The sequence below is a fragment of the Prionailurus viverrinus genome, chromosome E2, assembly GCF_022837055.1.
Source record: "Prionailurus viverrinus isolate Anna chromosome E2, UM_Priviv_1.0, whole genome shotgun sequence".
NCBI classification, from domain to species: Eukaryota; Metazoa; Chordata; class Mammalia; order Carnivora; family Felidae; genus Prionailurus; species Prionailurus viverrinus.
The window spans coordinates 7,353,995-7,381,141 of NC_062575.1; the positions used below are offsets into that span (position 1 = coordinate 7,353,995).

General features: G+C 45.5%; 2 protein-coding genes across 4 annotated transcripts in view; one reads left to right on the forward strand and one right to left on the reverse strand.

Annotated features, from left to right (window-relative positions):
- HSD17B2 (hydroxysteroid 17-beta dehydrogenase 2) overlaps positions 1 to 464 on the reverse strand; it is a 91,380-nt gene extending 90,916 nt beyond the window's left edge. Inside the window, exon 1 of the mRNA XM_047835826.1 lies at positions 25 to 464. Within this exon, the coding sequence (XP_047691782.1) occupies positions 25 to 289 (265 nt within the window). The 5' untranslated portion in view covers positions 290 to 464. The remainder of the gene's footprint in view (positions 1 to 24) is intronic.
- SDR42E1 (short chain dehydrogenase/reductase family 42E, member 1) lies at positions 1 to 26,570 on the forward strand. 3 transcript variants are annotated; one of them, XM_047835824.1, is made up of 3 exons: positions 1 to 145; positions 23,310 to 23,403; positions 24,226 to 26,570. In XM_047835824.1, exons 2-3 carry the CDS (start codon positions 23,336 to 23,338, stop codon positions 25,337 to 25,339), a joined length of 1,182 nt encoding a protein of 393 aa, XP_047691780.1. In that variant the 5' UTR covers positions 1 to 145; positions 23,310 to 23,335; the 3' UTR covers positions 25,340 to 26,570. The 3 variants fall into 3 exon arrangements, with proteins under 3 accessions (XP_047691780.1, XP_047691781.1, XP_047691779.1); XM_047835825.1 differs by lacking the exon at positions 1 to 145 and adding an exon at positions 18,268 to 18,380; XM_047835823.1 differs by lacking the exon at positions 1 to 145 and adding an exon at positions 18,427 to 18,570.
- The last annotated feature ends 577 nt before the right edge of the window (positions 26,571 to 27,147 follow it).

Genomic DNA, 27,147 nt, shown 5'->3' on the forward strand with positions numbered 1-27,147 from the left:
AGAGTTGCAGTGCCATCCACTTACCTGTGATCAGCACCGCCTTTTGATCCACAGGTAAAAACTCGTGGCCAGATAAGTAAGCATACATGAGGAAACAGGACAGGGGGAAGAGGACCCAGCCCCAGAAGAGGGACAGGCTGAGCAGGTAAGCCCCTGCCCAGAGGCCCGCCAGGCAGACCACCTTCCTCCCCACCTGCCCCGGGCTCTTCTTGAGTTTGTAAAGAACTATTCCTCCCAGCGCTGCGGGGACAGCCAGGCAGAGCCATGCTGTCTCAGAGAAGGTGCTCATTCTCAGAAACGCCCTGCACCTTTGTGTGCTCAGGACCAGCGAGACGAGTGGGCAAAGGCTGGCTGGAGGCAGCCCGGGATATATGAACAGAGAGGCAAGGAGGGAGGGGGAGAAAGGAACCCCGGCACGCTTCGGATGAGCACGGATTAAGCACACTCACGCAGGCATGTATTTCCTGGTGGGTCATTGAAACCGGAGAGCCGATCCCTATAAATACCAGACCTCTTCCCATTCAGCAGCTCCCCCAAGGCCACCTGACATATGGAAACAACACATGACACGTAGACGTACTCACCCACAACACACACACGTTTTTTTCTTTTCCGTGACCTCTGGAGAGATAACCAGGTGGATAATAATTGACAGAATTCAATCCGAACAGTGAATAACAAGACCTTTAGTTCACAGAAAAACTCTTCGCCGGCAGGAGCCGGTGGTGTGACTGTCAAATTCTTTTTCTGACTCGGGCGTGTGTGTGTGTGTGTGTGTGTGTGTGTGCGTGTGAACGCAGGCAACCAGAGAGGTCTGGAAGATCTGGAAGGGGAAGGCTGTCCTGAGTTGGCATTCCTGCCATTCATCTCCCATCTCCGACAGGCTGAAGTGTTGAATGGAGAGGAATATAAAATCCAGAGGAAGAGATTCTTGGCCGATGTGCTGGTCTTGCCAGAGGGGAGGCATGCCAGGCAGAGATAAGAGCAAGGCTAATACAACCACCACGGTCACTATCTATTGGTATTTATTTGTGCCAGGGGCCACGTTCCTTCGCCTACTTATCCATTCATTCTTCACTGAGATCCTTTCCTCTGCCGAGCTCTGCTCTAGGCATTGGGACTCGGCAGTCGGTACCCTCAGTCTCTTGGAATGTAATCTCCTTGCGAGGTAGATTCTGGTTTTGTAGTGGTTTTACAAGAGAGGACACTGAGGCATAGAAGGTCAAGAGACTTGCTCAAGATCACAAAGTGGGGGCATCAGGCAGCCCTGTTCCAGCGGCTCTGAGCCCCTCTACTGCCTGCTTTAGGCAAAATATAAAAGGCCATCAGTATATTATGTACTGGTCCCTCCCTGTTTTAGCCTTGTTTGAACCTCATAAAAACACTTCAGGGTGGGTATTACCATCCTCATTTGCAAAGAGGAAAATTGCAGCTGGGAGAGATACTTTCCTTTTATAAGGGCAATGGTACCTGACCACACCATGACTCACTGGCTCAAGAGCCAGCTCTCTGGAACCCTGACACCCTACCAACCCCCAGTAATGATGCCGACAGCCCCAGAGGGTGCCACCACTGCGTTGGGCCTGGGGCGTGTCTTCTGTGTGCTCGACGCCTGGCTGGGAGGCTGGAATTCTGATAAAGACTGGGTGTTGGCATATCCAGAGGGATAAGAAAATATCTCACTTGGGGGGTCAGATTACCTGTTTTCAAATCTCACCTGAGCCCTGACACTTAATACGTAGAGAGTCGGGTGGGTGACTCCACCCCGATAGACCCCTTCTCAGCTGTAAAATAATAAAAATACCGAGGTAAAGGCACTTAGCTCATCCTGCCTGGCACACCAGAAGGAACCCCAGAAATGCTGGCGATTCGTGCTTTTTATCAAGAAAGGAAGAACTTCAGGAGTAGGATAAAGTGCCCAGGGGAATATATACTCGTCCCCAACTATGGCTGAATATAGCATGTGCTGAGGGGCCAGGAGGAGGACAAGGACTCCAGTCACGGGTGACGTGGGGGAGGCAGGAGGAGTCTATCTTGTATGGAGGTAGAGAGAATTTGGGACAGGGAGTTGGGGAAATTGTCTCTGATCTCAGATGAGCCTTGCTCATCTGCCCTCAGCCCGCCCAGTTGCGAAGGCAGCGCTCCTGGGCTCAGAGCTATCTCCAGGCCCAAGGGGACCAGGTGGGAAGCAATGACTTGTGGACCTTATCGTATAGTGGAACTGGGTGGGGTGGTGACAAAGCCCTTACAGGGGTCTTATGTGGGGCAACGGCGCCTCCTGTCTGCCCTCCCAGCCACACAGACACCTGAGGTGGGGAGACGTTGCTGGCTCCAGGCCAGGAAGCAGTGGGGTGAGGATCTGAATTCCTTGGCTGGACCTGAGATCTCCTTCTTCCCACACACCCAGCTCCCTTCCGTCAGCCACGTGCACATCCCAGGTGCGGGCGCCTCCCCGGGCCTCGTGGCCTCACCAGCCCAGGAGGACTCAGTCAGGATAGCTGTGATGTCAGATAGCTTTCTAGGTGAGGGTGAAGGATTGGTTTTGGCTCTTGGCTGGGGCCCTTGGCTCTTTCTCAATGGCTCCCACACTGGGGCTGGGACTGAGCACCCTGGTGGGTTTCCAGGTATGTGCATGCCCACCAGAGATGAAGCAAATCTTCTCTGGGTAGCAGCCCCCAAGGCTTCTCAGCTGCTCAGTCCTGGGGCTCCGTAGGGGCGGGCCAAAGCTGCCATGACATGGAACTCTAGGTAAGGATGTTCCTTGCCCTCCGACAGGGCAGGGGGTACACATATTAGGAGGGTGAGTTGTAAAGCCTCATGGAACTGAGTTCACATCCTGACTCAGTTACTTCCTAGCCTTTCCGTGAGGCTCTGTTTCCTCTTCTAAAGAAAGGGAACCCAGCCCCAGGGTTGTTTTTAAAAGTGAACAACATGAATCTTGCATTGCACGTGGCACTAATAGCCACTCTTCTCTTTGTTGGGCGCACTCGCAGCCTCTTAGCCCTTTACACCTGGGCAGGAGGAGAGGTTCCTGCCAGCCTTCTCCTCACTCATTTATTTCTCCATCCAGTTCACCACACAGCACGTCCCCTTGCCATCCATCTGACACGTGCTTAAATGTCACTTCTCACCTCCCAGCCTGAGTATCTTCCATCACCACCATATTCACCCCTTACCTGCAGTTAGCTCCATTCATAATTCTGAACCCAGATTGTTTATTTTTAAAATTGTTCTGTCTCAGGGGTGCCTGGGTGGCTCAGTCGGCTAAGCGTCCGACTTCGGCTCAGGTCATGATCTCACAGTCCGTGAGTTCGAGCTTCGCGCCGGGCTCTGTGCTGACAGCTCAGAGCCTGGAGCCTTCTCTGGATTCTGTGTCTCCCGCTCTTTGCCCCTCCCTCGCTCACAATTCCCACTCTCTCTCTCTCTCTCTTTCTCTCTCTCTTTCTCTCTCTCAAAAATAAATAAACATTAAAAAAAATTTTTTTAATTGTTCTGTCTCCCCCGATAGACCATGAATGAACTTCATGAGGGCATGAACCTCATCTGGTTTTTGGGTTTTATTCCCTGTGAACTAAATGCCTAGCCTAGTGTCTGTCCCTTTGCATGTACTTTATTTACATTCATTGAAGGAATAAGGGAAGAGCAAAGCTCTACAGAGTGCCTTCTGGGTGGCACATTCTGTATCGGCCATGGAGGAATTCAGCAGTGAGTAATATGGATCCAGTTCCTGACCTTGGCATATAGCTGCTGCAGGAGCCGTGACTAGTGGGGCTGGATGGTGGGGGAAAGGAAGGATTTTAGCCAACTGGGAACACAGAGGTCCACAGGGTCCTAGTCCAACAGAGGGCTGTTCTGCCTCTGAATGAGGACTTCCTCCATCTGGCTGAGCTGATTTGTATCTCCTTTTTGTCCCCCTCATTTTATTTTAGAGCTGTCCTTGAGGCCATCCTTGCTTGGAAGTGTCCCCCCCCCCACTCTTTTTTTTTTTTTTTGCAAGTTTATCCTTAGCTTTCCTAGGGGAAGGAGGCATTTGGATCAAGTTGTATTCTTGCTGGGGCGCCTGGGTGGCTCAGTCGGTTAAGCATCTGACTTCGGCTCAGGTCATGATCTCACAGTGCGTGGGTTCAAGCCCCGCATGGGGGTCTATGCTGACAGCTCAGAGCCTGGAGCCTGCTTCCTATTCTGTGTCTCCTTCTCTCTCTGCCCCTCCTCTGCTCATGCTGTCTCTGTCTCTCAAAAATAAATAAATATTAAAAAAAATTTTTTAACTTATATTCTTGCTAATGATGCCAACAGGTCAATGTGCTGCTTCCTTCTACCGACAGAGGTGCCTTTTGGAAGGCACCTTCTGAAGACAAGATATCTTACACAAAAGAGAGGATTTCCCACCCTGGGCCAAAGCAAACAAACAAACAGAAACATTGTTGAGAATCCTAAAATGAACACTTTCTTAGAATCCGTGGTTCTTGAGTATAGAAGGGAATGTGAAGAAGTAACTTCCCATTGGACTCTGTAACATCTCTACTAAGTGGTGATCTTGTCCACTGTCAGCACACCTCTGATGATGGGCACAGCAAAGCCTTTGAAGTCTGACTATCCAGTTCTCCTCAGGGCACCCATGTGGTTCAGTCGGTTAAGTGTCTGACTCTGGATTTCGGCTCAGGTCATGGTCTCGCGGTTCGTGGGTTCAAGCCCTGCATGGGGCTCTGTGCTGACAAGTGTGGAGTCTGCTTGGGATTCTCTCTCTCCCTCTCTCTGACCCTCCCCCACTCATGTTGTCCCTTTCTCAAAATAAATGAATACACTTAAAAAGAAAAAAAAAGAAAGTTCTCCTCTAGACCGAGCTTGACCGTGGTACTTGTCCTTTCTTTGTCACTTGGAGTCACATAGACCACATCTAGTTCCTGCTTCTTTCAGCTATTTGAAGATTGCTTTCTTCCTTCTCCAGGTTGATAGCCCTCATTTCTCTTAACTGCACCTTATACACAGCAGAATATGGTGCAACGTGCCTGAGGCAGCCACATTGTTCAGAGTTCAAACATTTAAAAAATCATGTTGTTGCAATAGCTGAAGAACATGTCATTTTGGTGAATGTAACCGGGGTGGTCTTGCTGGTAACCCAACTTTTGTTGTGATTCTTACACTTTTAGATGATAAGTAATGTTCTAAGTGTGGATTTGGAATTGTACAAATATATATCTCATTCTCCGTCTCATACTGTCAGAGGGTAAAACACCAGGAGAAGACACCCCGAAGTTGGGACTTGATCAAGTTGTTCTGTTATTGACATGTGTGGGGAGAAGACGTCTAAACTGCACAGTTATCATTAATTCCAAATAGGTCTATATCTTATTTGTTTTATAGGATTACAGGGAACCTAATTTCTTCTAATTTCTGTAGATGGATGTTTTTTAAAACCATTGTTCTTTCTAAACTATATGCTATACTATATATATGTATTTTTTTAATGTTTATTTTTTTGACACAGAGAAAGAGAGAGAGAGATGGGGGGGGGGTGGGGACAGAGGATCCAAAGCAGGCTCTGTGCTGACAGCAGAGAGCTCGATGCAGGGCTCAAACTCACAAACCATGAGATTGTGACCCATGCTAAAGTCAGACACTTAACCAACTGAGCCAACCAAGCACCCCAGGCTATGCTATATTTTTAAGTATGTCTGAGCTGCATCCTCCATGTTTGATATGTATTATTTGCATTATTGTTCAGTGGAAAATGTTTTATTTATTTACTTTACTTTTAAAAAGTTATAATTCAAGTTAGTTGACTAAAAAATATTTTATAATTTCCACTAGGATTTGTTCTTTGTTACATGGGTTATTTAGAATTGTATTTAATAATTTCATATGGGAAATTTTAGTGATATATTATCGCACTTTCTAGCTTCATTTTACTCAAGTTGAAAAACACATTATGTGTGATTTCAGTCCTTTGAAATATCTTGAGTCTTACTCTATGGTCCATCACACAGTTGATTTCTATAAATGTTCACATGTGCTTAGAAAGAATGTATATTCTGTGGTTGGTTCCACTGTTCCATGCATATCAGTTAGGTCTTTCCCACCTCTCTGATTTCAATTGTTCTGTATTCTTACCTTTCAGATATGTCTTTTCAAAGCAACATGTACTAGGCACTTTTTTTTTCTTTTCCAGTATAACAATCTTTGTCTTTTAAGTAAACAACTTAGTTCCTTTACATTTAATATAAGTATTGATATGTTTAGCTTGAAATATTTTGTTTTAATGTTTCACTTTTGTTAGTCCCTTCTATTCTACATTACCTTTCTTCTACTTTCTAGGCTTCCTTTGAATTAATCATTGTTTGTTATTTTTCCACGCTCCCCCTTCATTACCTTGACAGTTGTGCACTCTTTGTGATGCTTTTAACAGTTACTTAAATGACTTCTCACAGACCAACGTGACTTGTTATTTTTGCTTTCTTGGTATATACCTCATGCCAGGACCTTTGAACACTTGTACACCGCTCCCCACCATCTGGATGTATATGGTATAGTTGTCGTAATCCCACAGGATGTTTTTATATTTGTTTTATAGAGTCAACATTCATTTATATTGTCCAACAAAGAAGTTACTCTTTTGCGGCTTCTCATTCCTTCCCATATCTCCACGCTTGCCCCTGAGATCACTTTTCTTTAGTATAGGTGCTAGTGATGAAATCTTTGTTTTTGTTTTTCTGAAAATGTTTTCATTATCCATTTTTGAAGGATGTTTCCACTTCAAGAACATAGAATTTCAGGTTATCAGCTATTTTCTAGCAGTATTTTGATGGCTTTGAGGAGATAGGTGTTATATTTTATCTGGCTTTATTGGACAAGCTCTCAGCAAGAGAGTTGATCCTGTTTATCTTATCAGCCATTAACAGAAGCAAAGTTCCTAAGTCTTTTTTAAACCATCTGGTAAGGCTCAACTCTCCCTATGCCTGTAAGATATTTTATTTGTATCAAAATGGAAACCCTGTTATATTTGATGTTATTAAGATTGGGTCCACTACTCCCTCCTCCTAGCAACACATCATGGAAGAATCTAAGTGAACCTTCTCATAGCTTTATAAGTGTAAAAGCAAGGCATTTCATAAGATATTCATTCATTCACCACATATTTACAGTGTTCTTACTATGTGCCAGGTGCTGTTCAAGGTACTGAGAATACAACGGTCAGTAAAATGACTTGGTTCCTGCCCTCAGAGAGGAACCTAAATTCTATTTAGGGAGCAGACCAGTAAATAGACAATTACAATATAGCTATCAGAGACATACCTCAGGAAACCTTCTTTCAAGTTGGTATTAATCATCTGACATTTCTGTATCTTGCCAACAATAATATCAAAAGTGACCTTGTCAAATCCCTTACTGAAATACAAAATCAGTGTGTTTATTCATTCCACCAATCAGTAGAGGAATTCTAATATGAAATATTTATTTATTGATCAGTCATGTTAGGTCCCAGTAACTGTTGATTCCTCTTCTAAGATTACCCAAACCATTCTTTTTCATAAGACCCGTGATGAGAATCAGTTCTCCTCTCTTCCATGGTTTTCAGAAGACATTTTCTTTCTCTTTTTGAAAAAGACAAAAATTGGGAGCATAGGGCTTGCAGAGCTCAGAACTGCTTCTCGGAGTAATTAATCCATGAATATGCCTATGACATCGAAGGTGTTTGTAAATAAAATCCAAGTCTGAATTTTAGCATTATAGAGAAAGTTGTCCTACCTATAAGTTTAGAAGTTTTTATGTTGCAAAACTCTTCCTGTGTAATCTTCTTAGAAATCTTTCATGTGATTCTTGCCGGTAATTTCCTGGGACTGTAACTAAATAATTGGACTGCAACTAAATAATAAAACTGCCTAGATCAGTATTTCCAACTTTTGTACTTCATAGATCTGTGCAATCTTTTCAAAAGGTGAGGGGTAGACATTGAATCTCCACTATTTAAGTTTGCCAAGTGAAAATGCATTTAAAAATCAACTATCAATGGGAGTGCCTGGGTGGCTCAGTTGGTTAGGCGTCCAACTTCGGCTCAAGTCATGATCTCACAGTTCGTGGGTTCGAGCCCCACATGGGGCTCTGTGCTGACAGCTCAGAGCCTGGAGCCTGCTTCAGATTCTGTGTCTCCCTTTCTCTCTGCCCCTCCCCCACTCATGCTCTGTCTCTCTCTGTCTCAAAAATAAATAAAACATTAAAAAAAGCTTTTTTAATAAAAAAAATCAACTATCAACGGTCCACAAAAGAAAAGATATTTTAACACTAAAGAAAAGTAGACAGTGTCAGAATAAAATGTGGTCTCTTATACTGGATAAATTAAACTTTATGAGAAACTTCTTATATTGTCCTCATTTTTCAGAGAGCCCCCCAGAATGGTAAAAGTTTTGTCCCTAATTGGCAGCAAGCAATGGACTGTCATTTGGGAACCAAAGTGAGAAAGGTATAGGGCCCTGCTCTTAAGACAATAGAACTTCACACTCATGAGACTTAAGGAAGAAGTTAGAGATTCTGTCAACAGGAAGTGGTGTGCTAAATCCTGATATTTTGATCTCTGATCTTGTTCTTGGGTTCATTTCTTTCTCTTCTTAGCACTAACCACAGCAAAGAGCAGAACGGCGTCAAGAATGAAAAAGTGAAACCCACACACATTAACATACACTCATTAACCCATTGTCCTTGCCTCCCATACATTGTGTATCAAAACAGTAACATCCGTAAAGAGCCAGCTTGAAAGATCCCTGAGTTCTATTTTGACTTATCCACTTATTTACCGACAAGGGGTCTCCACCTAATACAGCTCTACTTCTCAGAGATACATTAAGGAATCAGCATGTATAAAAATCTTTCTGCCCGTGTATCCAGATCTCTCTCCCTTCTCCTTTTCCCTTAAATGTCTTGAAATGAATCTATAGCCTCTGTCTCTGTCCTCACTTCCTTTCCACCCTCTTGGGAAGGACCAGAGTATGAAAATTCTACCCTGAATAGAGAAGAGAATAATGGCATGAATGCCCCACTCTCAATGGCTGAAGGAATGTTTTGCCAGCTTCTTCCTGCAGCAGAAGGAAGGCCACGAATCTCCTTCCATGTCTGTCAGCCAAGCCCGAGCAATCATTCCATCAAGGCACTGATGGTAACATGACTTCTGAAAGCAATTATTTTTTTTTTAAGTTTATTGATTATTTTTGAGAGAGAGTGAGAGCACGAGTGGAGGAGGGGCAGAGAGGGAAGGAGAGAGATACTCCCACACAGGCTCTGTGCTGACAGCTGGGCTCAATCTCTTGAACCGGGAGATCATGACCCGAGCCGAAATCAAGAGTCAGACATTTAACCGACAGCCACCCAGGTGTCCCTGGGTGCAATTCTTAAATGTGGTCTAGAGATGGTAAACACTTTTCACTGGTCCATGGTGGCCTGATGGTCATCATTAAGTGCAATCTACTGATCTTCATAAGCTGAATTCATACAATTTAAAGGATTACCTTCAGAGACTATATAGCTTTCCTCTCTTTTTGGCATTAAAATATCTTTTGGTGAATGAGATGGTGGTGATAGGATATCACAGGCTAGTTGTTGCTTCTGTTTTGATGCCCTTACGTGGCAAAATTAAAAGCTGGCAAGCCTACATGTCTCCCCAAGTTTTGGTGTGAAATCTTCCCAGTGTTCAAAATTCAAAAACCTAGGAGTCTCACTAACAGACAACACGGTAGCTTTGAGTGAGCTAAGTTCTGAAATGCAGCTCTGCTATTTACTTGACTGTGTGAACTGCCCTCTCTGCTCTGAGCCGCAGTCTTGCACCAACAGTGGGATAATAATTTGTACCTCATATTGGTTATAAAGCTAATATATGTAAAAGGCCTGGCATATCAGAGTTTTCAATGGCAGCCATTATCACAAGGATCTTCTTGTGTCAACAAAAACTCCTTTCTTTCAGTTTCTGTCCCTTCCTTCTAGGGACTTACAAATTGAGAAGAAGTGGATGAAAGCAACCAATGTACAGTTTGGCATGGCTTCCCTCATATAGTCAAGGCTCCCAGGCTGGAAGTTCACAGAAGAAAACATACTTGCATCTGTATCTCCAGAAGGGAGATTAAATCTAGGATGAGTCTATTAGAAAGACAACATTTCAAAATTTGGGAGCACAGCTGAATACCAAAAGTAAATTACACCATAAGCCAGATGTTCCAGGAACTTCTTTTCCATTTTTTTTTTCCTTTTGCCTGAAGGGAAAGTTTGAGTTCATAAAAAAAAACAATGAGCAGAAATTGCTATTGCAAAATTGTTCATGGTTATTTAAAATGAGCCCATTTGAAAATAATCAAAGATGTGCATGATGATTTACAGAGGAAGTTGTTCATTTCAGTGTTATTTATCATATGTAAAGCATAGAAGCATCCTAAATGGCTAACCATAAAGGATTTGTTATATAAATTACAGTACTTTCATTTGATGGACTGCTATATGGCCATTAAAAATCATGTTGTAGGGGTGCCTGGGTGGCTCTGTCGGTTGAGCCTCCGACTTCGGCTCAGGTCATGATCTCACAGTTTGTGGGTTTGAGCCCCGCATCGGGATCTGTGCTGACAGCTCAGAGCTCAGAGCCTGTTTCAGATTCTGTGTCTCCTTCTCTCTCTGTCCCTCCCCCGCTCATGCTTTGTCTCACTCTGTTTCTCAAAAATAAATAAATGTAAAAAAAAATTTTTTTTAATAATGTTGTTGAAGAATATTTAATGACTTGGGGAAATGTTTGCAATATTTCTTGAGAAAGGAGGGCAGCTTACAAAGTAGAATATATAGTATGATCATATTTTGTGTCCTGATAACCCAGGTATCAGCTAGAACTTTCCAAACGTTGGGATCCAGATAATATTGGCTCAAATTCCGTATCCCACGGCCTTGTCTAGGTTTCTTCCAGATCCTAGGGACCTACCCTTCCAGAATTTTTTCTGTGTCTTGTCAGTCACTGCCTCTCTCAACCATTCTGGATTCATTGTGAAATTCAACTTCTCTTTTCTGTTTGCAAAACAAAATGTATAGCAGTAAAGTCAACTGTAGTGAAGTTCCTCCTAGTTTTAAAGACCTGGGAGTTGGGCCTGGGAGAGAAGGAGGGGTAGAGGAATCATGTACGTCACTGTAGTGGGGTGAATAGTGGCTCCAAAAAGATATGTCTACGTCCTAGCGCCATGCACCTGTGAATGTGACATTATTTGGGAAAAAAAGCGTCTTTGCCAGTGTAATCAAGTTAAGGATCTTTATTTGTTCCTTATTTTTTTTATTTTTTTATGGTGAAAAATTTATATTTAGATTTTACCAGCTGGACTCAGTCTACATGATCCCATCTTTGTTGGCATGTCCAAAGCATCATAGTCAGGAGCCAGTTGAACATATGCCTTTTTTTCTTTCCATTGGGCCTGATCAGCGTGTCGACGTTGGCCATGTCAATGTCACAGAGCTTCTGCACAGCCTGTCTAATCTGGGATTTATTGGTCTTGACACCCACAATGAACACAAGTGTGTTGTTGTCTTCTATCTTCTTCATGGCTGACTCGGGAGTCAGGGGGAACTTGATGATGGCCTAGTGGTGAGCTTGTTTCTCCTGGGGAGCCCTTTTGAGGATATTTGGGCTGTCTTCAGAGACACATGTCTTGTACTGTCAGAGTGTGGGTGACCTGCGGATCTACTTTTTTGTGTGACTGTGGACGCCTTTCGGCACTGCTTACGTGGCCTTCAAAGCCTCTGCTTTGGCTTCGGCTTTGGGAGGGGCAGGGGCTTCCTTCTTCACTTTCGGTGAAGTTAAGGATCTTTAGATTAGATCATTCTGGATCAGGTGGACCCTAAATCCAATGACAGGTATCCTTATAGGAAATAGAAGAGAAAAAGAGGGAGGGCCATATGGGGTGAAGGCCATGTAAAGATGGAGGCAGAAATTGGAGTGATGTGGCCACAGCCAAGGAATGCCTGGAGCCTCCAGAAGCTGCAAGAGACAAGGAAGGATCCTCCACTAAAGGCTTCAGAAGCAGCATGACCCCACCCACACCTTGATTTCAGACTCCTGGCCTCCAGAACTATGAGACAGCACATTCTGTTGTTTAGGCCACTCAGTCTCTGGTAGTTTGTTGTGGAAGATAACACAGCCACCACAGTGTGTAGAACACTGACAGGAACTCTACCTTCTAAGAAGACCCTTCATGTCCTCCTACCTCCACCACTGTGGACTCCACTGAGCTCATAGGTCCTTCCTTGAGCTTTTCCCACTCTCTCTTTAACCCCCTCCTCTTCCTCCTTCCCTTACTGTCACACCACCTTCAGCTTCTCCTCCCTCTACCCTGCAGAGTTAGCAGCTCACAGCTCACTCAAGTCCTGGTTCAGGATGTGTGTGTTCCAGAAGCACATCACAGCATCTCAGTGAGGGCAGCCTCACCCTTCTAGTAGCTGAGCACGCTCATGTTGGAGTCCCCTTGACTCGGCTCTTTGACTCAACCCACATCCAATCTATCAAGGAATCTTGCTGGCCCTACCTTCAGAATAGACCCCCTACCTGACCACTTCACTGCTGCCAACCTGGTCCGAGCCGCCATCACCTCTCACCTGGATGGCAGCCACAGCCTTCTGATAGATCCCTCTGATTCCACCCTTGTCTCCTTACAGTCTACCCTCAGCCCAGCACCAGAGAAATCATTGGATAACCTCGACCCTGTCACGTCACCCGTCTGCTGCAAACCTGCCAGAGTCTCTCCATCTCACCCAGAGTCAGTGTCAGAGCCAAAATTCTTAAATGGCTCCACGGCCACATGTTTTGTGCCCTGTAGCTCTTGGACCACATCTCTGACTTCTGTCTCCTCATTCACTCCATTTTAGTCACAAGGGCCTCCTTGCCATTACTCAACCATACTCCTGCCTTGGAGGTTTTCCCTCAGCCTGGAATGCTCTTGTCCACTCGCCGAATTTCCTGGCCTCCTATATTTCCTTGCTCAAATGTCTCCTGCTCAGTGTGCCCTGCCCCCCCTTCCTTTCCTCTTAACATGCTCTACATTTTCCCATGAAAATAATGTCAGTAACAAATGCATGACAATAACAAACTCTACAATCGGTCAATCTATCTACCAAAAGTGAAATAATTGCCATGAGGGTGCTGATATACTTATTTAGAATGAAATATGAGGGGCACCTGGGTGGCTCAGTTGGTTAAGCATCTGGCTCTTGATATTGGCTCAGTTCATGATCTCACGGTCATGAGTTTGAGCCCCTCATCCGACTCTGCACTAACAGTGCAGAGGTTGCTTGGGATTCTCTGTCTCCTCTCTCTGCCCCTCCCCTGCTCTCTCTCTCTCTCTCTCTCAAAATAAATACACATTTTTCAATAAATAAAATGAAATATGAAATCATTTTTTTCTAACAGCTGATCATTAAGCATCATTTGGGGCATTTAAGTCAAAAAGAATTCAAATCCTTTGATCTGGCTGATGGATTTGGCAAGGTGGAACGCTGTGCCAATTATATGGTGAATATCTTCCATAGGTTGAATGAGGTAAATCGGCCACAAAGTTATTGTAAAATATATTTAAGACACTCGATAAGATTATTTAAGCAAAAATATTATCCTGTGATTGTATTGAAATTAACTGTTTTGATTTACTCAGCTGGAGTACACCTAGTTAGTTAAACAAGATGGTTCTTAGTGAAAGAAGAATGGCCATTCACAGAGCCAACCCACTGGTAGGCAGAGGCCCCTGCCCTAGTCTCTCTCTCTTTCCACATTCCCAAGTCCTGTGGTCCATGTGGTGCCCTGGCAGTGTTCCATTTCACATCCTACCATCAGCTGTGCCTCACTCCACAGGACTTGAGAAAGTGGTACAGGAGCATGGTGTTTTTAGACCCCGGAGGGGAGGAAGTGAGTGAGAGGGCAGCTCCATGGCCTGGCCTCAGGATGGATTGTCTAAGAGATATTCACACTCCGAAGATGGCCAAGATTAACCTGATGGCACCCTGGGATATTACTCTTTCGGGAGGCCCTCAGGAAAATAGAAAGGAAGCAGAAGGAATGGGAAGAGAGTATGGGTCCAAGACACTTTGCAAGGCAAAATTAAATGGATATCTGAATGAAGGAAAAGAAGATGTCAAAAAAATGCAGCCAATGCCAGGTATTGCTTGAGATAAGGAATACACCTTTGGACATGAGGTTCACACAGGTGGACGGTCCCCATAAATACCTCCTAGGGGGTGGGGCGCCTGGGTGGTGCAGTCGGTTAAGCGTCCGACTTCAGCCAGGTCACGATCTCGTGGTCCGGGAGTTCGAGCCCCGCGTCAGGCTCTGGGCTGATGGCTCAGAGCCTGGAGCCTGTTTCCGATTCTGTGTCTCCCTCTCTCTCTGCCCCTCCCCCGTTCATGCTCTGTCTCTCTCTGTCCCAAAAATAAATAAAAAATGTTGGGGAAAAAAAAAAAAACCTCCTAGGGGCAAGCTTATACATGTTCGGGGGTCTCTCGGGCTGCGTTCAGAGTTGAAACCAAGATAACTAATGACTTCTTTTAGGCAAAGGATGTAGATGTAGAAGAAAAGAAAGCTGGAGGTTGAATCGTGGGTTGTACCCAGTTAAGAGCTGGGAAGAATATACAAAGGGGCCAAAGAAAGAAAACGGAGAGGATGGGATGAAGGATGAGGAGGAAAAGACTGAGAGGAGCACAGTGAGCAGACTGAGAGAGCATTCTCTCAAAGGAGAAGGGGTCCCAAAGGGAAAGGGGCTCAGTGATATTGCCAGTGACAGAAATTCAAACACGAGGCGACTAGCGAGGAAAGGTTCTTTGCCAAAAAGAAAATCTAAACAAACGGAGAATTTTAATTTGTCTTGCATCACTGAATCCCTAATGAAACATCTGCACAAGAATTGCATTTAGTATCATATAATGAACTGGTAACACGGACAGCACTGCCTTTTGTGGATACATCTGAACAGGACACACGTTGTTCTTTCAAGAAACACCACCTGAACGTTCCTTGCAAACAAGGAGGGAGAAATCAAAGGGACTTCATTTCTATATCTTGCATGCCTACTCATATTGTACTGCCGTGGTCTCTGAGGGAAGGACACCTCTGGGTACGCAGTGGGTTAGGTAAACACCCACTAAATATTGATGCCTGCATAATTAGAATGACTAAAATAATCCTGGCATAAAATTACCCGAGCAGTTAGACGAGAGACAAAATGAAGTAATTTGATCATGAAGATTAATACAAGCCGACTCTCAGTTTTCAAGGCAGCTAATTGGAAAGCATTTATTATTCAAACCTTACTTTTCCTTCTGCTTTGTACTCTCTCCTCCTTGCCCTGAGAAGGAGGAAGGTGACAGCAGCGTCCGGGGCGGGGGGCGCAAAGCCTCCATATTGAGATGGTGGAAAGGAGAATTATGCTTATTTCCCTAAGGCAATGGTTCCTCAACTTTTACCTGTATTGATTCTGCCTCCTATGACACGCTTCTGTGGGCATGTCCAGGATGATGGGCCATCCTGTCCTCTCCTACTCAGACAACATTGCAATTACAATGAGACTGACAATATTGTAGGTGTAATCTGTTTTTCATGACAGTTGTATGGAGATGTCTAATGTACATATCATAAAACCCACCCATTTAAAGGATACAAATCAGTGGTTTTTAGTATTCGCACAGGTGTGCAGCCATCGCCACATTCCGTCACTGCAGAAAGGAACTCTGTACCCATGAGCAGTCACTCCCCATCTCACCCCAAACCTCCCAGCCGCTGGCAACCACCAATCAGCTTTTTGTCTCTATGGATTTGCCTATGGACATGTCACGTACGTGAAATCATGCAGTATGTGGTCTTGTGTGACTGGCTTCTGAAGATGGCTAGTAAAAACACGAGCATAATGTTTTCTAGGGCCATCCATGCGGTAGCCCATATCACTACAGACGGCCCCTGACTCCAGACTTACAGGGGTGTGACTTTCGATTTTTCAACTTTCTGATGGTGAGAAAGCCGTGGGCCTTGGGTAGAAACCACCATTGGAATTGGGAATCAGAAATAAGGATCTGTTCCCAGGCTACCGATGTTTTGGACGATCCTCTCTCGTGATGCCAGGCAGCAGCAGCAGGCCAAAGCTCCCAGTCAACCAGGCGATCAGGAGGGGGAACAACTGAGACACAACCGTCTGTCCGCCTACAACAGTTCCGTTTGTCACTTTCAGTACAGTATTTGACAAATTACACGAGACACTCACCACTATTATAAAATAGGCTTTATGTGAGATGATTTTGCCCAACTGTAGGCTAATGTAAGTATTCGGAGCACATTTAAGGGAGGGGAGGCTAAGCTGTCATGTTCAGTAGGTTAGGGGAATTAAATGCAGTTTCCACCTACGATATTTTCAACTTACGATGGCTTCATCAGGACATAACCCCACTGCAAGTCGAGGAAGACCTGTACTTGGTTGCTTTTTACAGGTGAATAATACTCTATTCGTATGGACAGACCACATTTTATTTATCCATTTACCCACTGATGGGCATTTGGATTACTTCTTCTTTGGAGCGCTTATGAATAATGCTGATGTGAATATTCCCGCCCAAGTTTTGCACACGTAGTCTTGAAGATGATCTATAACAAAAGCAGCTAACATTGCCCAGGAGGGGTCTGAGGAGGACACAGACCTCACCTCATTTCATCAGTTCGGGACTCTTCTATACAGAGCCAGGGTTCCAATCCCCACCGCTCTGACTCTAAGGTCTGTTCCTTACCTCCTTGCTATACTTGCTCTAAGCCTAAAGACTAGAAAGGTAAGTTATTCATCACTTCATGCTCACTACTATACTATAGGTGAGACGTTAATATGACACCTCCTAGCTGATCACAACACATCCTGTCTGAACACCACCACCCCTGAAAGTGTGGCCTCCTGGAGAAATGATCTCGAGGGGCAGACAGACACCCTCAAAGTGTATCAGTGTTTTCAGATGCTGCGGTGTCCTGAAACCACAGCAGAGCTCTGAGGAAGCTCCAGCAGCAGTCAAGAGGTTAATTCTGAGAAAAGGGTGGAATATGGGGGTCTGGATCATGCCCTCTCCCACCTACAGACTTCTGCTGTCTTGCTGAATCCCCCTGGACAGTCCCAATGTAGACAATGGTCTTTCCCTTCAGATTAATTGGTCTGAGTACTATACAGAACTGTGTCTCCCTTTTCCTCTCCCTCTCCTCTCCTTTCGATCTCCACAAATATCGTTAGCCTGCAGTGCCTCTTTATTCCTCAGGCATGTGGCATTCAATCCTGACTCTATGCTTTTGCCCTGTTATTTTTTCCACCAAAATGTTCCTTTCTTCTCTTCTCTTTGGGCCACCTCCTACTTGTTCCTTAAGGCTCAGGTCACAAGCCACTTCAGGAGCTGTGTCCAAGGGAATCAGTGGGGTCGGACAGAAACCCCACTCCTCCGCAACCCAACATGGAGCGCCCTTAAAAAGCACACACTGGGGCTCCTGGGTTACTCAGTCGGCTAAGCATCCAACTTTGGCTCAGGTCATGATCTCGTGGCTTGTGAGTTTGGGCCCCGCATCGGGCTGTCCACTGTCAACGCAGAGCCTACTTTGGAAAACTCTGTCCCCCTCTCTCTGCCCCTCACTCGTGCATGCTTTATCTCAAAAATAAATACACAAATTTTTTTAGGGGCACCTGGTTGGCTCAGTCCATTAAGCGTCCCACTTCAGCTCAGGCCATGATCTCACGGTTCATGAGTTCGAGCCCTGTGTTGGGTTCTGAGCTGACAGCCCAGAGCCTGGAGCCTGCTTTGGATTCTGTCTCTCCCTCTCTCTGTGTCCCTCCCCAGGTCATGCTCGCTCTCTCTCTCTCTCTCTCTCTAAGATAAACATTAAAAATTTTTTTAAATAATAATTTTTTTTTTAATTTTTTTTTTTATTTTTTTTTTTTAAAAGCACAGCATTACAGGATTCTGATGCGTAGCAGACGCTACCGGTGTCTTGCTTTCATTCCCTCATACCTGGAACCGGAAAAAAAAACTAGGGTAAATCAGGGACACGGGAAAACATATAGACATACATAAACGTGGAGACTCCGAGCTAGAGAGTTGAAAAGACCTGAGAGTGACTATTCAGTAGTTTCATGGAGCCTCATCCATCATCCATCCCAGCAGTACTGACTGAGCTGAGCACCGCCCCCCTCCCCAGTTACCAGGCACTGTGCTCAGCCCTGTGGGGACACAAAAACGGAGGCGGAAGTCTAAAAGCAGACAGTGGAGGTGGGAATAGCAGTAGGGATGACCCTGCAAGGGCTCCCGCGAGGCTGGAACGCTCGGGTTGGGCACCTGAGAGAGATTCCTGGAGTGGACCTGCTGGCCCAGCCCAGGTGAGGATGGACGAGAGACCCGCACATCATAGAGATGCCGAGACCTCCGGGCTTCCTAGAGAGGCCCGGAAGTGGCTCCAGGAGGCCGGCCCGACGGCTCCCGCGCGGAGCGGGGGTGGTCGCGGCGGACGCACCGGCCTGGGGCGAGCGTATCTCTCACGGCCTGCGTGCGCTGCCGTCTCTCGCCACTGTGAGTGGGCCCCGGGCCTGGGTCGGGAGGGCCACCGCCGCTCCGCCGGGACCCGGGGCCGAGCCGGCTGTCGGTGACCCGGCCCCTCCCCGCGCGTCGTGGCGGCCGGGGTGGGACGAGCCGGGCGACAGGTGGTACGGGGCGCGGGAGTGAGTGACGTCCACCCGGGTGATGGGAACGTCCTTCCCTTTCCAGCGCTCTCTCGGATTCCAACGAGCCGGGCGCCGCGTGGCTTTCTAGAATGTCGCGAAGACCTCACACACTGTCTAGGGGCTGGGGGTTTTCCTTTTTTCTTCGTGTGTGTGTGTGTGTGTGTGTGTGTGTGTTTAACAGCAGACACCCCCCCCGCCCCCCCCCCCCCAAGCTCAGAGTTTGCAGCAGGCATCTGTATCTAGCTAGACTTGATCACTTGTCATTTCGCAGTTCCTAGAAATACTACTTTTCCGTAGGACGGGTGGTTCCCACTTACAGTGGAAGTGTGAGGTTCCCTCTTAAAATGAATGTATTTCTTGTAAAAAGGTGAATAAATTTAAATAAAACATAATAAGTAATAGTAGCAGCGGTGGTACAGCCTTGTCTCAACCCCCGGGTGGGGGGGGGGGGGCGACACACAGGGTTAAGAGTCCTGGCTGGGAAGTCCTGCAGGCCTGGCTTCAAGAGCTAGGTCTAGCTCAACCAGTACAACTTGCATAATTTGTAGCCCAGTGGGGGGGGGGGGGGGGGGGGGGGGTAGTTTAAGATATTTTTTTTCTTCCAGCTTTATTGAGATAATTGACCTAACACTGTAAATTTAAGGTTTGCAACGTGATGATTTGTTATACTGTGAAATAACCAAAATAAAGTATGTTAACATCTAAGGCACCTCACATAATTATTGCGTGTGTGCTGAGAACTTTCAAGAGCTACTCTTAGCAGGTTTCAGGTATATAATACAGTGTTGTTGACTGTAGTCACATATACTGCTGTATACTAGTTCTCCAGAACTTACTCTCTCTTATTATTGGAAATTTGTGCCGGCTCATTTCCTCCAACCCCCAGTCTCCAGTAACCACAATGCTACTCTCTGTTATGAGTATATCGACTTTCCAGTTAATTTTCTTTCCAAGTGTATTTGGCCTTTTAGGTTGTATACCTCCCACCCCCTTCACCTGTATCAGGGTTACTCTCCTTATCTTTAACAACATCTTTATTGCTTTGCTTGATATTAAACACAAATAATTTTTAGATCACACATGGAATTTGAACAGCACCATTTCTAAACCCTCTAGCCTCAATGTATTTTCGTAATCTCAATCCAGTAAGAACACAGTTACCTTTTGCCTCTAGGTAGTACTTGGGCAGTAATTTAAAACACACCATCACAGGGTTAAACTACTTGGAGTTACTTTATCTTGCTTAAAGCAAACGTAGTAAAATTTTATTTTTATGAAAGCAGTCTTCAGTTCTCCTATCTGTTGTGGACTCCAGTGGCACCTAGATTTGTATATTACATTATCATACCAGAGGGTTAGTAACGTCATCAACTTGAACTCAAGGGATGAAGGAACTGTGTGCATAATCTAAGGTTCTTATTACTGATCCTTCGCATTTAATTAGGTCTTTGTAAGTCTAAGGTACCCGTAGTCATTTTTATGAGTTTTCTCATAACTTCCCTGTGAGATGTCAACTTTATTACCCTCACTTTATCTTAGTATTATCAAGAGGTCAGGCGGATTTAAATTTCATTTTTTCCTGTTTGTAATTAAGATTCCTTTTTTTGGATCATGTACTTAACTTTAACCCATATCTGATAGAATGACTGCTCAGGTCAGATGTGACCCTTCCCCCCTCCACCCAGAGGAAAGCATTTACTAAGCCGGGTTTTGAAAGAGCCTTAAAGTAATTGTGATTATAAACATTGGCCTGAGTGCCCAGCCCCAGGAGGAATCAGATGGTAACTAATTAATAAAACAGAAGCCATGAAGAATGTAAAAGTCAGGCAGCTAGTTGAAGAAAAATTGCATACGCTTCTCCCTTCTGGCTTAGTGTTCTTGGAAGTTTGTTGCAGTTTTCCGGGAGATGTGTTTACTGCGGTGTTTTTGTTTTTTGTGTTTTTTTCTGTGCTTTTTGATGTAGGGAGCCAGGAAGCAAGACGGCAGCTCGGGTGGGGATGTTAATGGCTGGTGATCTGTGAAGGTTTTACCCACCTGGTGGATAGGCTTCTTTTCCTCGCTGTCTTGCCCCATCATTACTTTTCCCCTATTCATTGCCACCTTTCTCGTCTGACCCCTTGATCAGGTCAGTCATACAAGTTCTCCCCTCGGATCCTTGTGGCAGTAGTTGGAAGCTGATGAGAAGGAGGGTGAATAGACCTGGCAGGTCCTCTGAAGCATTAATAACGTGCACTTGTACATTCCCAGCATGATTAATGTGCACATGTGCCATGACTGACCTGTGGTCCTGTGACTGGTCCGGAGTGGGTGGTTTCAAAAACAGAATAATTAAGAGATTAGGAAGAATTTCTGTTGGAATTTTCTTAATTGGACTCTGAGGCCTGGTCCATTTTCTGAATCCCTTACCGTGGAATTCTTGTGGAGGTATTAAGAATACCTTGGGGCGCCTGGGTGGTTCAGTCAGTTTGGTTCAGTCAGTTGAGCGTCTGACTTCGGCTCAGGTCATCATGTCACAGTTCGTGGGTTCGAGCCCCACGTCGGGCTCTGTGCTGACAGCTTGGAGCCTGGAACCTGCTTCTGGTTCTTTGTCTCCCGCTCTGTCTGTCCCTCCCCTGCTCACTCTCTCTCTCTCAAAAAAATAATTAAACATTAAAAATTTTTTTTAAAATCTTAGACTTTGTTATCTGGCATCCTATGAATCAGAACTCTATTAACCAAACAGAACGTTTTCAAAGCCTGTGTGTGTCGCTTGGGTTAATGATGGCACACCCCTCAGACTCCGCCTGGGTGTGGCCCACTGCGGCCTCACTCAGTTGCTCGGCCGCCGGCTCACGTCCTGATTTCAGCGGAGCACCCTGGGATTGCGTCCTCACTGATAGGCCTCTAGCACAGCCCCATCACCTCTTACCCAGACCTTGCCGGTGTTCAGGCTCTCCTTCCCTCCGGGAAAAGTTTGATCTTTTGCAAGGACCAGAGGGCGCGTGGCTGTTGGGTTGTCTGCAGAATAGAATTCACGTTCCCCTTCAGGAGCTCAGAGGTGTCTCCAAGCTGACCCCAGGCTATCTTTCCCGCCTGAATCACTATTATTAATTGCCCAACACAGCCTTTCCCGTCACCATTCTGTTCATTCATCATGCTCCCTCAGCCTGTCTCAGCCCGCCTCAGTCCTCTTGTTGTCACCCTTCAGCTCTGATGCCCACTTCGCAGTGAAGTCTTCTCTCATGAGCTCTTCAGAGTCAGTTTCTCTCCATGCCCAGCTCGGTGCTCCCACGGCACCTTGCTTACACCGACACGTGACAGCAATCTTGTTTCCTCCTTTTCACCTTGTAGTTTAGCTGCTTCCAAAAGCCTCACTCCATCGTCAGTTCCAGAATGCAGGAGTTCCGTCTCATTTAGCTTTGTGTTGTTTTCATTCCGTAACCCAGACTTGTGTTTATTTGCTTGTTTATTTACTTAAAGAATCGCAAGCAAGCTCCACGCTGCCAGCATGGAGCCCGATGCGGGACTCACGCTCACAAACCGTGAGATCATGACCAGAGCCAAAATCTAGAGTCAGATGCTTAACCTACTGAGCCACCCAGGCACCCCCCAGAATTTCTTAGGAGAGAAGTTTAATGAAAATGGCAATGTTAAAGAAAGAAAAGAAAGTCAGCGCTGACTTACACAGCGATGACTCTTACACACTGCAGAGCCCTGCATCATTTGTGCCCAAAACAATTTTACTCAACTGAGTGTATTTCACAGTGTTCAAAATCACCCGTAAATTCAACAAATATTTGTTGAACATCTGCCATGTGGTAGGTTCTGGAAAAGACATGTCAGTGGAAAAGGCATAAGGTCTCAGTTCTCATGGGACTTATGTTCTATTGTAAGGAGAGCAATAGTTTAAAACAAAAAAGATACTTTCAGGTGATAAGATGTGCCAGGAAGAAACAACAGCAGTATTTAAGGTCAGGGGCTCTCCCTTAGGGCAATCAGAAAAGCATCCCTGACTGAGCAGGTGACATTCAGGCAGACCTAGTGATTGGGAAAGGTACAGCCGGGCAAAGAACAGCCCTTCCCACTAAGGTGAAATAGAAGGTGTGTGTAGCCCTCAAGTTGCAGACGGGCTTGGCATCTCAAAGGGAGTCCAGTGGGCAGCGGGAGAACGCCAGATGAAGTCAGGGAGGGAGATTGCCACCACATCACGGAGATCCAGGGAGGAAGTCTGGGTTGAAATATCAGTGACTGACCTCCACTGTGTTTAGAAACAGCCTCCGTAGCTGTCCCACCGACGGACCTCTCTCTGCATGGTGGACTGGTTAGCTTTCCTGGCGATCTCAGGTACTTAGTACGGTTGTGCAGAAGAACTCGTCAAGCATTTCCGCAACCCTGTGCTTTTGAGAGATGTGACCTTGGTACGTGGAAAGGTAATGGGACAACCAATCCCCAGACCCTTAGAGCTCCAAGCAAAGGAAGTGTGAGAAATGACATCACAGAGTGCCCGTCCTCTGTTGGGCGTTCTGCTGAGTCTTCATAAGCTCCCCTTTTCTGATGCAGCACTAGGCCAGGTGGGGTCAGTAACATTGTTGCATTTCTTTCTACTAGGTCCAGTGAGCTCCTGACTGCCACCTATGGACTCCCGCAAATCCCCGAAGGAAACGGTCCTTATTACAGGAGGAGGTGGCTATTTTGGTTTCCGGTCAGTGCATCGATAAACACGTCTGTGGAATTATTTTATTGGTAGTTGCTGGAAAAAAAATGACAGCTTTTGACTCTGACATGAGTACAGTGTAGACTTTTACTCATTTGAACAGTGTTAAACCAGAAATGAACTAGGTTGCCCACTGCTCAGACATTGAAATTCAGAACTACAGATATATACTACTTTAAGAAAGATTCTTTGTAAAGGCATTAAATTGGGGGCGGGTATAGATAATGCGCCCACCAAAAACATTTTAAAATAATACTTACTCTTTTTTTTAATGTTTATTTGTTTTTGAAAGAGAGAGAGAAAGTGAGCAAGGGAGGGCAGAGAGAGAGAGAGAGGGAGAGAGAGAGAATCCCAAGCAGGCTCCACGCTGTCATCACAGAGCCCGATGCTGGGCTTGAACTCACGAACCATGAGATCACAACCTGAGCCGAAACCAGGAGTCTGAGGCTCAAGTGCCTGAGCCACCCGGGTGCCCCCAAATAATAAGTTATTCCTTTGCAGCTCTGTTATCATGCATGAATGTCCCAAAGAATGGATGGTGGGTCCTAAAACAGAGGGGGAAAATGGAACCTGTAGTTGCTACCATCTATGTGAGAAGATAGAAGAAGCGAGGATATGTGGACCCTCAGTTTTGAATATTCGCGTGCTTACATAAGGGATTGTTGCACAATGAACATGTAAAGCGAGGGGACTCAGGATAAGCCCAGAAGACTTGGGTCAGCCCCACATTGATTGCTGAATTATCTTATGCGGTTTTCGTCAGGCATAGCTCAGTCACGATTCGATCTAACTTGCTTTTCCTCGTTTCAGCCTAGGCTGTGCTCTGAACCAGAAAGGATTCCACGTGATTCTCTTTGACATCAAAAGCCCTGCTCGTCCCTTGCCAGAGGGAGTCAAGTTTATACACGGAGACATTCGCCACCTCTGTGATGTGGAGAAAGCCTTCCAGGATGTGGACATTGCATGTGTGTTCCATACCGCCTCTTACGGCATGTCGGGGCGGGAGCAGCTGAATCGAAGCCTGATTGAAGAAGTCAACGTCGGGGGCACAGACCACATCCTCCAGGTTTGCAGGAGGAGAGGGGTGCCAAGGTTAGTTTACACTAGCACTTTCAATGTCATCTTTGGAGGTCAAGTTATCAGAAATGGAGATGAATCTCTGCCTTACCTACCTCTTCACCTCCATCCTGATCACTACTCTCGGACCAAATCTATTGCAGAAAAGAAAGTGCTGGAGGCCAATGGTGCTACCCTGGTAAGAAGTGATGGTATCTTGAGAACCTGTGCTCTGAGGCCGGCTGGCATCTACGGGCCTGGAGAACAAAGGCACCTTCCCAGGATAGTGAGCTACATTGAGAGGGGTCTCTTCAAGTTTGTGTATGGGGATCCTGGGAGCCTCGTTGAATTTGTCCACGTGGATAACTTGGTCCAGGCTCACATTCTGGCCTCAGAGGCCCTGACAGCTGCCAAGGGCCACGTGGCCTCTGGGCAGCCCTACTTCATTTCGGACGGCAGACCCGTGAACAACTTTGAGTTCCTCCGGCCTCTGGTTGAGGGCCTGGGCTACAGGTTCCCATCCATCCGCCTGCCCTTGACCCTCATCTACTGTTTTGCTTTCCTGACAGAAATGGCTCACTTCCTTTTTGGTAGGGTCTACAACTTCCAGCCCTTCCTCACCCGCACAGAAGTTTACAAAACTGGCGTCACACATTACTTTAGTCTAGAGAAGGCCAAGAAGGAGCTGGGTTACGAGGCTCAGCCATTTGACCTCCAGGAAGTAGTCGACTGGTTTAAGGCACATGGCCATGGCAGAAGTCCTGGGGGTCATGCCTCCGGGTGTCTTGTTTGGGATGGGCTGACGGTCTTCCTCTTGGTCATAGTGGTTCTCATATGGCTGCCTTCTCCTGTGGCTCGATCACTCTGAAGGAGCTAGAAACACCGATCGGATCACACTTGGTGAGATGGTTTTCAAGAAACACAGTATTAAACAATGTATCTATCTCTATCTAAATAAATCTACATCAATATCTAGATAGTTAGATACAAATGGATACCTGGTAGCAAATCTTGGCTCCTCAAATTGCTACTTAATAGATTCTTGGAAGGGCACTTGGGTGACTTAGTCGACTCTTGATCTCGGCTCAGGTCGTGATCTCACGGTTTGTGAGCTCGAGTGGCAGGGAGACTGCTTGGGATTCTCTTTCTCCTTCTCTCTCCCCACACCCCACCTCAAAATGAATCAATAACTTAAAAAAAAAAGAAAAGAAATAAAAGAACAGATTCTTGGATGAAGTCTTCATTTCTTACCTTCTTGGACCAAACAAACCATGATAGGAGAAAAAAAGAAGCAAAGATCAGTTTGAGATGCGGTTTCTTGTGTTTTCCTCCTTTTGATGGGTACAATAGAAGTCATTTTGCAGCCACAGAGCGAGATGAGGAAAATTGGAAATGTCTTGAGTTTCTCAGAAGTCAAAAATGTACTTACTTCTGTCCTCTACTATCTCTATCCAGTTACAGTAGACTAAAATGTGCACTGATACAGGAGTGGCAAAACACTAACAGGCTTGAAAATGTGTGAAAACCACCAAATTGGGTCAGATCCCTACAGACCAACCCTCTGAGGAAGTGGAAGCTTTTGAGAGACATATTAGCCATTCATTCCTGTAGTTTTTAGGAATTACTCTTTGCCCTTTATGATATAAGGGCGTTACACCTGTGTGATCACATGGTAAGGTTTGATTTTTAAACAAATAGAACTGTGTCTTCCCTCATAGGATTCTTTTGAGGATTAAATTAGACAAGACGTATCAAGTGCCACTCAACACACACAAGTCATTATTTTAATTAATATCGTTGCCATACATTCCTGATACAAACCCTTATGAGGGTTTTCTTCCTCAGGGGAGTTCTGTTCAGAGGTGTTAGTGTTCTGTTAGTGCTATCGCTCTAACCTTTCTGGAATGTCTTTGGGGTAAGCCCCTCAGAGTCTGTAACCAGCACGTTTGCATATGCTCAGTGTTTGTAAAGTTTTGGTCTCTGAGCATAGAGTAACATTTAGGAAATGGCTAAAAATCCGATTAAGGAAGATGGTCAAGGGAATGATGCTATTTGTAATTTAAAAATGAAACATAACTCTGAACTAATAGACTGCTTTTCTTCCGGGAAGAGGTTTTGTTCTCTGAAGGCAGCTTCCAATGAGGAATGTTTTGAAGGCTGTCATTACCGCCTAGCCACTCCTGAGGACTGCTGTGTAAGACATTCAGTTTGTACAGTTGCATAGGAACCAACGTGGAAAGAAGACAGAGGATCTTCACCCCTTCCACAATTCCAGTTTCAGAAAAGCCAGTATTAAAGCATAAGGCAAATAGATTGCTGCGGAAGGTGACGTTCGAGCTGTTTTGAGATTATTTGTAGAAAGAAGGTGCCAGGTGAATAGTCCCTGGTTAATGTTGCCTGGATCTTTTGGAGAAAAGCACTCAACCTGATACCAGGAGACCTGCAACCATGAATGGTTTGTGTGGCCTTAACCAAGCGATTGAAGCCTGTTTCCTCATTTGGGAATGACCCGTATCTGCCTTTTCTACAAACCCACCCACCCACCCTCCTCACACGGGTGGTTGTGAGCGTAAAATAAGATGTCGTGAAAGTACTTTCAAAGATAAATTAAAACATAAATGTGAGGTGGTGGTGAGCATTTTTGGTAAAAGGTTTTCGGAGTCTTTTTCTATCTTA